Below are 12,783 nucleotides of genomic sequence, written 5' to 3' on the forward strand. Positions count from 1 at the left end.
TTAATACAATCACACGAAAAAAGAGCTGGTTTATATATTCCATTTAAAAGATATAGTCCTTACTGTCCAGTTAGTTGGTCAGCAAGGCTTTCAACAGTTCAGGGGTAACACAAGGAGAAGGCTCATTTTATTTATGTATAGTGTTCAGCATAAACCAGAACAACCCTGGTAAGAGAACTGTGATGATCATTTTACTCAACTCAGCTGTCCCAGGTGACACCACTTCTGGCTGATTGGATGATTGTTCTTTAGAATGAATTATTCTGTTAGTGTTTCTTTAAAGACTTACATGAAAACTGTGACTAATTAGCTGAATTTTGAACCACCATTCACAATAAATTACACTTAAAGAATCTAAACAGGGAACTGGAACTGGACTCATTCCTCCCGAATCTGTAGATTGAATGCAAAACATTTCTTTCACATCATGGCAACTCTAACATGGACATTCAAGATGAAAACGCTCATGTCTCCAATTAACTTCAAGACCCATTTTTTCCCGTCATTTCTGCTCAGTGTTTTAATATTTTTCAATACCCACTGCTGTCCAACCAAGAACTTTCTGCATTCTGTGTGCAGCAACACTTGCTTCATCTTCTGAGTTAGACTCACTTTGGGACGGGAGGAGCATTCTGGAGAACACAGATAGTGCATGAGGAGGAGGCAGTACTTCCTACAGAAGTCCACAAATTTAATTAGTCTGACACAACGTTCAAAATAGACCCCACTGCACTTTTTGGATTTGGGCAATTGCTGGCTGAATCCAAGTATCTAAAAAGATTCCCAGGAAGATCATAGTAAGAAATTCTTCGGCGGCGGAGGCAGCGGCTCTTCGGTGCAGAGGGTGAAACTCCTCAGGCTCATAGAAAGAATAATGCGGTAGCAAGGCAGGCTACTTGCTCTGGGGTTTCTCAGCAGCAGGGCAGCTCCAGCAGCGGCATCACCCCAGGTGCTGACAGCCCCACAGACCTGCTCCCTCGCTGACTGCAGACTGTCAATGGACTGAAAGCTCGGGAAGGGGGCTGAGGAAAGCGCAAAGAGAAAAGCAAGAAGTGGAAGGAAATCCTGAAGTTTCCTCACATCAGCCAGTGTGAAGACCTCCAAAGGACCATAGACAGAGATTACTATAGTCTATGTGACAAGCAACCAATTGGGAGACTGCTTTTTCGACAGTTCTGTGAAACCAGGCCTGGGCTGGAGTGCTACATTCAGTTCCTGGATTTAGTGGCAGAATATGAAGTTATTCCAGATGAAAACCTTGTGGCAAAGGGGAGGGAAATAATGACCAAGTACCTCACTCCAAAGTCCCCAGTCTTCATTGCCCAAATTGGACAGGACCTGGTCTCCCAGACAGAGAAGAAGCTCCTGCAGAGCCCCTGCAAAGAACACTTCTCTGCTTGTGCTCAGTCTGTCCATGACTACTTGAAAGGAGATCCTTTCCATGAGTACCTGAACAGCATGTATTTTGACCGCTTTCTGCAGTGGAAATGGTTAGAAAGACAACCAGTGACCAAAAACACTTTCCGGCAGTACCAAGTGCTGGGCAAAGGGGGCTTTGGAGAGGTCTGTGCCTGCCAGGTTCGGGCCACTGGTAAAATGTATGCTTGCAAACGCTTAGAGAAGAAGAGGATCAAAAAGAGGAAAGGAGAGCCCATGGCACTCAATGAAAAGCAGATTCTTGAGAAGGTCAACAGCCAGTTTGTGGGCAACCTGGCCTATGCCTATGAGACGAAAGATGCGCTATGCCTGGTTCTGACAATGATGAATGGGGGTGACCTAAAGTTTCACATCTACAACATGGGGAATCCTGGCTTTGAGGAAGAGCGAGCCTTGTTTTATGTAGCTGAGATCCTCTGTGGCCTAGAAGACTTACACCATGAAAACACTGTCTATAGAGATCTAAAACCCGAAATCATCTTGCTGGATGATTATGGCCACATCAGGATTTCAGACCTGGGACCGGCTGTGAAGATCCCCGAGGGAGACCTTATCCGTGGCCGAGTAGGCACTGTTGGCTACATAGCCCCAGAAGTTCTGAACAACCAGCGATATGGCCTGAGCCCTGACTACTGGGGCCTGGGCTGCCGAATCTATGAGATGATCAAGGGCCAGTCACCATTTCGAGGCAGCAAGGAGAAGGTGAAGCAGAAAGAGGTGAATCGTCGGGTGCTGGAGACTGAGGAGGTATATTCCTCGAAGTTCTCTGAAAAGACCAAGTCCATCTGCAACATGCTGCTCACCAAAGACTCGAAGCAGAGGCTGGGCTGCCAGGAGGAGGGGGCTTCGGAGGTCAAGAGGCACCCCTTCTTTGGGAACAAGAACTTTAAGTGCCTGGAGGCTGGGATGTTGGACCCTCCCTTTGTTCCAGATACCCGGGCTGTGTACTGCAAGGATGTACTGGACATTGAACAGTTCTCCACTGTGAAAGGTGTCAACCTGGACCATACAGATGATGACTTCTACTCGATGTTCTCCACAGGCTCTGTGCCAATCCCATGGCAAAATGAGATGATAGGAACAGAATGTTTCAAGGAGCTGAATGTGTTCAGACCTAAAGGTACCCTCTCACCAGACCTGAACAGAAGTCAGCCTCCAGAGCCGCCAAAGAAAGGGCTATTCCACAGACTTTTCAGGCGTCAGCATCAAAACAATTCCCAGAGTTCACCTACTCCTAAGACCAGTTGTAACCACCGCATAAATTCAAACCACATCAATTCAAACTCCACTGGAAGCAGCTAGTTTCAGCTCTGGCCTTGAAGTCAAAAGTGGAACCAGCTCAGAGCCTTCTACTTGGAAGCAGAACTTGTAGCCAGGGGAGCATCCACTGTGGCTTGGAGGCCAGAAAAGCTCCACTGGGAACCAGGATAGGATACTGTTCCCCCAGTAACAAACCTCCGAGTTTCTCAAAGAAATTTCCACTCAGGTCTGTTTTCCAAGGTGGCCCCAAGCTGGGATGGACTAGAATTTTCCTTGTCGAACATTGCAATAGAAACCCAATGGGATATGACAGCTTGCACGGATTTTAATAGCATCCTAACTAGAACTGAATTTTCTCTTAATTATTTTTAAAGGAAAGTTTTGTAAATTTCTCTATTGTCTCTGTTTACATTTTGTATATTTGTATTTAAATGAAAGTCAGACTTCAAAAAAAAAAAAAAGAAAGAAAGAAATTCTTTGGATCTTAATGGTCCTTGCAGCTAATTCCAGAAGAGTTGGGGGGGGGGAGGTGTCATATTTTAAATCTCTAACAAAACGAACAACCAATGGGTTTCCTCGTAAACTCAACTCTTCCAGGTAAATACGATTAAGGCAGGTATGTCAGCAAGTTATTGTGCAGACTGAGGGATCAAAGCGAATGCAACAGTGAAAGCTGAGAAGGCACACGTTGGATCGTGTTCTCACACAACACCAAGTAATTCAGAGAAGGCAGATTTGCTAATTCTGGCCGGATTTCTTTAATGAAGTTTCCTCCAAGGTATAAAATTCTAAACTCTTGATCTCGGTGGGGATGCTCTGAAGCTGATTGCCTCCCAGGTTGAGTGGCTGAAGCTTGCGCAGCTCCAGCGGAGAGGCGGGCAGCTCCTGGAAGCAGTTGCCGCTGAGAGGTTGAGCACCTGGAGGCTGCGGCCTGCGACCGGGCCAGGTCCTTGGGCAGTGAGCCCAGGCCGCCACCCGGCCAGTTGTTCCTGGCATCAGCAGCTCGGGTCCCAGCGCGCCAAGAGCGCGTTGCGGGAGGTGCGGGAAGCTGCTGTCCTGCGCCCTCGGCAGTGGCTTCAGACGGTTGTATTACCATGCAGCAGCCGCAGCAGAGCCTTCTGCACGCCATGCACTTCGTCTGCACGCCTCCAGCTCCAACTCCAACGCCTTGATCGACTTGCTGAGGCAGGACCAGTTGAGTTCAGCCTCCCAGAGCTTGGGCTCCTTCATCCCGCCTTATCCCAGGCTGCGAGCAGAGGCGGCGCGACCCAGAATCTGAAGTGAGCGCAGCTTCTGCAGTCTCAAACAATTTTTAATATTTATTTTTATTCTTTAATCCTTTTTTTACAGTCCAGACTTCATCCCCTCCTGGTCTTCCCCTGACCCCGACCTCTCCCGATCCCATACCCGCCCTGTCCCCACCTCCCTACCCCCACCCCACCGGACCTCCCCATTCCCTGGGGCTTCAAGTCTCTTGAGAGTTAGGTGCATCTTCTCTCACTGAACCCAGACCCGACAGTCCTCTGCTGTATATGTATTGGTGGCCTCATATCAGCTGGTGTATACTGCTTGGTTGGTGGCTCAGTGTCTGAGAGATCACAGGGTCCAGGCTAGTTGAGACTACTGGTCTTCCTGTGGGGCTGTCCCTCTTCCTCAGCTTCTTCCAGCCTTTCCTCAATTCAACCACAGGGGTCCCTTGCTTCTGTTCATTTGTTGGGTGCTAGTATCTACATCTGACTCTTTCAGCTGCTTGTTAGACCTCTCAGAGGACAACCATGCTAGGCTCCTGTCTGTAAGCACGTCACATCATCAGTAACAGTGTCAGGCCTTGGATCCTCCCTTGAGATGGATCCAAATTTGGGCCTGTCACTGGACCTCCTTTTCCTCAGGCTCTTCTCCATTTTTGTCCCTGTAGTTCCTTCAGATAGGAAGAATTCTGGGTCAGAGCTTTTGATTGTGGGATGGCAACCCCATCCCTCCACTTGATGTCCTGTCCTGTCCCTCCACCAAAGGTGGACTCAACAAGTTACCCCTTCCCACTGTAGAATACTTCATCCAAGATCCCGCCCTTTGAGTCCTGAGAGTATCTCACCTTCTAGGTCTCATTCTAGAGGGTCCCCCTACCTCTTACCTCCTGAGGTTGCCTGTTTCCATTCTTTCTGCTGGCTCTCAGGGCTTCAGTCTTGTTCCACTCCCTCAATACCTGATCATGTTACCCCTTCCCCTTCCTGTCTCCTTTCCCACCCAGGTCCCTCTCTTCCTCTGCCCCCCTCAAAGTGATTGGTTTCTTCTCCCACCCAAGTGGGACTAAGGCATCCTTACTTGAGCCCTTCAGCTTGTTGACCTTTTTGAGTTCTGTGGACTGTATCTTGGGTATTCTGTACTCTTTTTGGCTAATATCCACTGATTAGTGAGTACATACTATGCATATTCTTTTGGGTCTGAGTTACCTCACTCAGGATGATATTTTCTAGTGTCACCCATTTGGCTGCAAAACTCATGATGTCCTCGTTCTTAATAGCTGAGTAGTATTCCATTATGTTAATAAACCACATTTTCTGTATCTATTTTTCTGTCATGAGAAATCTGTTTTTTTCCCAGCATCTGGCTATTACAAATAAGGCTGCCATGAACATAGTGGAACATATGCCCTTGTGGCATGGTGGGCAACTTTTGAGTATATTCCCAAGAGTAGCATTACTGGATCTTCAGGTAGATCAATTTCCAAATTTCTGAGGGACCTACAGATTGATTTCCAGAGTGGTTGTACCAGTTTGCAATCCCACCAGCAGTGGAGGAGTGTTCCACTTTCTCTACATCCTCGCCAACATGTGCTGTCACGTGAGTTTTTGTTCTTAGCCATTCTGATTGGTGTAAGATGGAATCTCAGGATTGTTTCAACTTGCATTTTTCTGATCACTAAGGACTTTGAACATTTCTTTATTTGTTTCTCAGCCATTTGAGATTCCTCTGGTGTGAATTCTCGGTTTAGTTCTATACCCCAATTTTTTGATTGGGTTGTTTGATTTTTTGATGTTTAGCTTCTTGAATTCTTTATATATTTTGGATATTAGCCCTCTATTGGCATTTCGTATCTCAGTCTTCTTCCTGCCAGTTCTTGAGGCAGAGGCAGCTGCTGTTCCTGTTTTGTCCTAGGACACTCTATCCTGGAAAACATGGATTCGATTTGGTGTCTTGTCTGAGCTTCCTTGTATGCCTGCTCTGGGCTGACATCTACTGGTTCACTTTGGAATCAGAGTCTAGAAGTTCATGTTCACAAGTGTTACATCCTTACTTTGGTTTATGGACTTGACCTTAGTTTTCATTCCACTTACTGTGTGATCTGGTGCATGAAATATGTATTATAGTAAGATTTGAGAGCTACCAGGCTGAAAGATTCCTTGGTCTAAAAGCAATGAGAGAATTGTCTTTGCAATCATTTTGCAAAGCAGTTCTCTGATTTGTTTCCTAATCATTTTTTTTCCAGTTCTTGGAATGGAAACCTGGGGCTAAATCATCTTAAACAAACACTCCATTCCACTGCTAAGTTATAAATACATACCCATTTCAACAGAAAACAAATGGTGTGTGTGTGTATAAATATACGTGTGTGTGTGTGTGTGTGTGTGTTTATATTTGAGTGCACTTGTTTGTTTCTCTCTGAATGTGTAGCAGTCATGGGTAGACTACATGCATGTTTCTTTATTGCTCTCCATCTTAATTTTCAAGACCATGTCTCTTGATGAACCTAGGGTCTTTTGTTTGAGGTAGGATAGCCTACCTGGACAGCAAGTTCAGAGTTCTGTCTATCTCCACTCTCCAACTGCTGGTATTACTTTCTCATGCCATCATGCCTACCTTTTTCTGTGGGTGCCAAAAATCCAAATACAAGTTCTCAAGTTGACATATAAAGCCTTTTCCCAACTTCTATGCCAATTGGTATTTATTTATTTTGATTTATTTTCAATAGTGTTTTATTATCCAGGGTGAGGCTGATCTTGAACACCAAGTAGCACTTGAACTTCCAATCCTCCTAGGAAAGGAGCCACCTCAGTAAGCATCAGGAAAGTAAATGTGAAAGATGGGAGCAGGCAGGTCATAGACACAATGCATGTGAAAATACTTTTCTTAGAGAGAAAAATGAATGAAACAATATTTTAGAATGAACAAGCAGCTCACACGAAGGGAGGGGCCATAGGGTTGTAAATTGGCCCAAGCAGCCCTAAGTAATAAGGTGGTACATGCCTTTAATCCTAGCACTCAGGAGGCAGAGGCAGGTGAATTTCTGAGTTTGAAGCCAGCATAGTCTACAGAGTGAGATTCAGGAAAGCCTGTGCTACACAGAGAAACCCTGTCTGGAAAAAGTAGCTCACATTGCCTACCACTTTCTAGGCTTCTCCTGAATTCTAGTCTCATGTCCTCCCATTAGCATTTTGTAAGAGTAGTAGGATGTAACAGTTTTAATATCTTGGTGGGATGGAGATAATATTGGAAGCAAGAGTCAGACACTTTAAAGGGATCAAACTCCGTTTTTCTGACCAACCCCTCTCCATCTGACCCTTCTTCAACTTACCCTACCCTATGCTTCAACACTACTGTGGGGGATTGAGCCATGAATGCTCTGGTTACTTATTACAGAGAGAGTGGTATTTTAGTGTTTCAGAGACAGAAGTGCCCAAGAGTTGGTTCTCTAGGGCTGATGCAGAAGACCTCAATTTTTATTGGCTGGATAGTTTTGAGGTGCCAGACATCCTTTCAGTAAAAGTGTGCCTATTGAATGGTGGGTGAGCCTATTAAAAATGTGACTGGGAAATAATTAAGGTTACTTTCAATTACTAGAGAAAATAATTACTAGGAAAAAATCAGTCAAAAAATCCAAAACAGAACAACAGCAATAAAAACTCCAGACTTCTGCAGATCTTTTCATATGTGTTAGCAAGGCTGTTGTCTACCTTGTCACGTTTGTCCATTGCAAAATGTGCTCATGGAGAAAAGCCATTAGATCTTTAAGAGTCTGAGGAACTTCTATTTATTAAACTCAAGGTCAGAGCTTGGTCAGTCTGTCTCTTCCATACATTTTAATTATATTTTCTTTCCCTCAAATCTTCCTACATACTCTCAACATCCAGACTACCTAGCTTCCTGATCTTTCTCTCTCTTAAAAAGAAGAAATCACAGTAGACAAAGAAAGCATAAAATACCTTGGGGTACAAATATTGTTAGCCAATCATCACAGCTACATCAATCAAGAAATGGTGCCACAAGCTTTCTCACAGGCCAGTTCGTTAGAGGTGATTTCTCATTTATGGTTCCCTTTTATCATCTGATTCTAGCTTGTACTGAGTTGACAAAAACTAATCTAACATTGATTGGAGAAAGCCTACAATGCCAAAAGCATGAGAAATAGTTATGCCCCAGCCCTCGGGGGAATCAACGAGACCCTAGGGAATGGGGTGAAAGAATGAAGGGACAAGAGACACAAAGGAGGAGAGCAAGTCTAGGGTTCTGATCAAGCTCTCTAACTTTAATTTCAGGCAGCAGTTTATAAAGACACAGCAAAACGGGAAGTTTAGGCAAGGGTCATTGCTTAGGGCTATCCCACTATTGAACCCTCATTGTCTAAGACCATCCCACTGTCATATCCGGCTCCCAGGAAATAGCCGATGTTCTTTAAGTTCCTGGGACCTAAGATCCTCAAATATCCTTTCTTAACCTTGTACTTACTAGACTTTCTAGAACAGCAGGTAATTTCCCGAGATTCTCTTAGAACAGCAGGTAATTTCCTGGGTTTGGCTCCCAGCATAGTTATACCCAGGAAACAGCACAAAAATTGATTACCAAATATAAATACTCAGTCCAGACCTGAATCAATCTCTCTTTGTCTCTGTCTCTATCTCTGCCTCTGTCTCTGTCTCTCTTTCCTCCTGTACATATATGCATATATATGTGTATATATATGTATATACATATGTGTGTGTGTGGTGTGTAGACTGAGCAGGTTATATTAAGGAATATGTGGGGTGGTGGCTTGTGAAAAGCAGCTGGGTGCCTGGTCTAGCATAGACCTTGAACCCTGGACCTTTATCAGGACAGCAGGTGTTCAGCTCTGCTCCCAGTCCTTGGATCTTTTCATTCAGCCTCAGCCCTCCACAGCCCCTCCCACAGAGAGGTCTATGACTATCAGTCATGAGGAACAGTACCTCAGGCTCTTCCACATGTAGATGAGGTATCTCCAAGCTCTCAGACCAAGCCAATAGGCATTATCTGCTGCCAGACCCTAACCCACCCCAAAACTGTATATAAGGGCTCTCTATTCAGGAGAAGTAAAGGTGTGTGAGAATCATTCTGTTGTAAGAGAGTTTCTGTTGCAAGAGCTGTACCACTAGAGCTGTTACACTTGGGAAGAGATCTGCTCTCCTGAAATGCCTTCAGGAACCTCCCCTCCCCGCTAGCTAGCCAGAGCCTCACCAGCATAACCCTGACTGGTTCAGAGCTGCGAGACAAGTGCAGCACCTGGGAGTAACCTGGCATTGACAGTGGAGATGCAGGTGGGGGGAGTGGTAGAGGCAGTAGTGTACCCTTCCTGCTCGCATTCTGTCCGCAGCCAGGCCGGAGATCATTGTGAAACACCCTCTGGAACAGGGACCAACGGGAATATATGTATACATACATATAAACAATGGAAAAATAGGCCACAAATTTGAAGGAAACCAGGAAGTATATATGGGAGGGTTTGTACAGAGTAAAGGAAAAGATTAAAAGATATAATTATATTCTAATACAAAAATAAAAGAAAAAAAATTTAAAGCTTAACCAGGACAGAAGCCTTGTCAACTCTCCTTTTCTTGAAATGGCCCACTTTAGTTTCACTGCAATTTGCAGACCTGTATAAATGCACCCCCTTTCCCTCAGTAAGTCCCTTCTACTTTAAGGAGAGGCTACAACATTTGAGAACCTATGGACCAAAGTTTTGGTTGGCCATGTCTGAGATAACCACTAAAGAAACTGGGGTTGCTGACAGATCATAGCGTGAGTACATTTAGGGTAAAACTGATGAACTCAGGACACAGAACTATCCTACTGGAGGGCAAAGATAGGCCCCCAGTGTCATCTTGTCTAAAAGGTGAGGTTAGTGTAAGAAAGCTGCTGTGTCCATTTATTTTTGACCTACTTTCAGTCCTTTTCCTTGTAATACACCACTGAGGTTGCTGTCAGCATCAGTTGGTTCAGTCTCTTGTCGTTTGGCTCAACCATCAGGTTTTAAAGTTTTCTTTAGCCATCTAGGCCATACGAGGCAGAAATTTGTCTGTCAGGATAACCTCCTGCTCCAAAGACACTGAGTCCACACTATTGTGATTCTTAATTGCCTCCTTAAGCCTCTGGAAATTCATAGAAAGTTTCTTCTACTTTTGGTTAACTTAAACCTTGGAAAGTAGTTGAGGGGTTACATTCTTGCCTAACATTGGCTTTCTAATATTTAATAGATAAAATTCTTCCTACACTATGCCTCTAGCTGATCCAAATTGTTACAGAAGATTTTAATAACTCTACTTATTCTGCAACAGGGGTGTTCACCACACTAAGCTAATTTCTATTGAATTTATGGATGGTATTACCCATGTTAATTGCACATTAACCTCCCTTTTTCCACTGAGATTTGATGAGGAGCTTGGCATGGCCTTGGTCAGGACAGAGTGACACGGTTCTTGCCCCTGGAACAGGGTCCTCCATAAGTCCCTGGATACAGATGTAGAAGCTGCGGTACAGGGTCATTCCTAAAAGCCTACCCCCACTTAGTGCAGGACCATCAAAAGGATGCAAGACAGTTTGATTGTCTTGGCTTGTTCATCTGGAATCTGGCTTCTACTGCAAATTATTTCCAACATAATTGTATCTGTAATCTAATCCTAATTTCCAACATGACTCTAAGAGGCATGTGACGTTTTTAGTCTGGATGGAAGCTGGGGAGTGGGTTGTTTGAGTTGGATCCAGTATACACAGGCATAGATAACTAAGCTAGATTTGTATCCTTTTGAGGTTCGGAAGCAAACTGGAACCTACTTAGTGGAAAGAGCCTGAGCCCCAGTTTCCATATGAGATGACTTGGGAGCCTGAGGGCCATTTCATGAGGTTCCTTGAGTTTAATGGATTCTTCAGTGTTAACTTGTTAAAGTGAGACTCTCCCTAGATATCTGTATCTGGTGACATGGAGGCCTTGGGGATGTTTTGTGAGGTCCTAGAGTTTAAAAGACATCTGTGCTATTTGTAATATAGACCACCTCACGAGCCAATGACTTGTGGCCTCGGTGCTGTTTTGTGAGACTCCTTGAAGTGAGATTGCCTTGCCATACCAATTGAGGTAAGAATTTCAGGCTGACTCAGAAACCTTTCTGGATTGATGGTCCCCCAAATAATACTGAGCTATCCCTGTAGTCTGCCAAGCTCCCATTGCGGTAACATTGTGAGAATGAGCCTTTTACTCTTTGATTCTGGAGAATATTTAAAGTTCCCATTTTCAAACATTCCTTGAGGGAAAGCCTGGCCAAGTCAAAGCTGTATATAAGAGTAGACTGTGAAAGCTCTGCTTAAGTCGGAGGGTGAAGAGACAATATTCCATCTTGTCCTCCAAATTCTATTTTAAGTTGCTGTCCTTGGAGAAAGCTAATGTCTAGAAAGCTACTGCCTGCTGCCTTGGAGTGATATGGCCCCCACCCTTGGGCACTGGGAAGGAGATCAATATTCTTTATCCTCTCATGTAATGCCAACACTTGAAAACCCCCACTGGAAGGGTTTTTTTTCTTATATAAACCCCCTTGACATAGAACTGGAAGTCACTCTCCTTCCTGTTCCATCAAGAAGATAGCATGGCCCAAGCTCAAGCTTGAATAAAGACTTCCTTGTTCTTTAGTCTAAAGTTGTGGCTCCTGGTGGTCTCTTTTGTGTTTTTGCAATCTGGGCACAACAAGGGTCTGACATACTATAGTCTCAATAATTTGACCTGCACAAAACCAGGGCAGGAATTGTGGGAATGAGCCCCACCCCTCTCTCTTGGGAGACTCTGTCCTTCTGCACCATTTCAGAGGTTCCAAGGAATGTGGGATGTGTAAGAATTTTCGTCTGAATATAAGCTGGGGATTAGGTGGTTTATGGTGGATCCAGGATCCACAGGCCCAGAAAAGTAAGCTAGATTTGTATCCTTTTGGGGTGCTGAAGCAAATGAAAGTCCATGGAGTGGAATGATCCTGGTCCTCAGTTTCCATATGAAAGGAAATAGAAGTATAAGGGCTCTCTTTTGAGGTTCTTTGAGTTTAACAGATGCCTTAAGGTTTACTTGGTAGAATGAAACCATCCACAGACATCTACAAATGGTGATATTGGGCCTTGAGGATGTTTTGTAGGTATCTTAACTTTAAAGAAACATCTATATGGACATGTGACATAGAGCACCCCACCAGCATTTCATATCCGGTAACCTTGTGGACTCAGCACCATTTTGTGAGACTTCTGGGAGGGAAGTCTCCTCATCAAGCCAGTTGAAGTAATAATTTCGGAATCACTCCAAAACCTATCAGGATAAATGGTGCCCCAAATAATACAGCTTCATTCCTAGGCCTCCCTAGCTCCTAGTCAAATGATTTTGTGGGAATGAACTCATACTTCTCTTTCCTGGAGATTGGCTAAAGTTGCCATTTCCAAATATGTCATAAAGAATAGTGGTGGAATTGTTGGTTATGACAAATGAGTAGCTAAGAGTGGACTGTGAAAGCATTCTTTGAGCCAGAGAGTCAAATACTATAGTTTGAATGATGTAACCTGCACCAAACACAGGCAGGTTCTTGGGAATGATCCAAGACTTTGCCCTTAGGCACCATTACAGTTTCCCAAAAGGCAGAATTAGGTGACAGTTTTAGTGTGGAGTGAACTTGTGGAGGGGGTGGTGGACTTGGTGCCATTTTATGAGGCTTCTGGAAGAGAGGTGGCCTAACCGGGCCAGTTGAGATAAGAATTTCAGGTCAAATACAAAATTGTGGACATAAATAATTCCCCTGAACAAATATGTCTTCCTGCCCAGCATTCTGTCTTTGT

At 44.4% G+C, this 12,783-nt stretch overlaps 1 protein-coding gene and 1 pseudogene across 1 annotated transcript; one reads left to right on the top strand and one right to left on the bottom strand.

Annotated features, from left to right (window-relative positions):
- Nucleotides 1-520: 520 nt before the first annotated feature.
- LOC114632886 lies at nucleotides 521-3,927 on the bottom strand (annotated as a pseudogene).
- On the top strand, nucleotides 985-2,810 carry LOC114632891 (G protein-coupled receptor kinase 5-like; the record flags this gene model as incomplete). Its single annotated transcript, XM_028781484.1, is given in 1 exon segment — nucleotides 985-2,810. A coding segment is annotated over 1 exon segment (1,755 nt), but the record flags the coding sequence as incomplete, so codon positions are not given.
- Nucleotides 3,928-12,783: the final 8,856 nt, after the last annotated feature.

This window comes from Grammomys surdaster, unplaced genomic scaffold (genome assembly GCF_004785775.1).
Source record: "Grammomys surdaster isolate TR1022 unplaced genomic scaffold, NIH_TR_1.0 449, whole genome shotgun sequence".
In the NCBI taxonomy this organism is placed as follows: Eukaryota; Metazoa; Chordata; class Mammalia; order Rodentia; family Muridae; genus Grammomys; species Grammomys surdaster.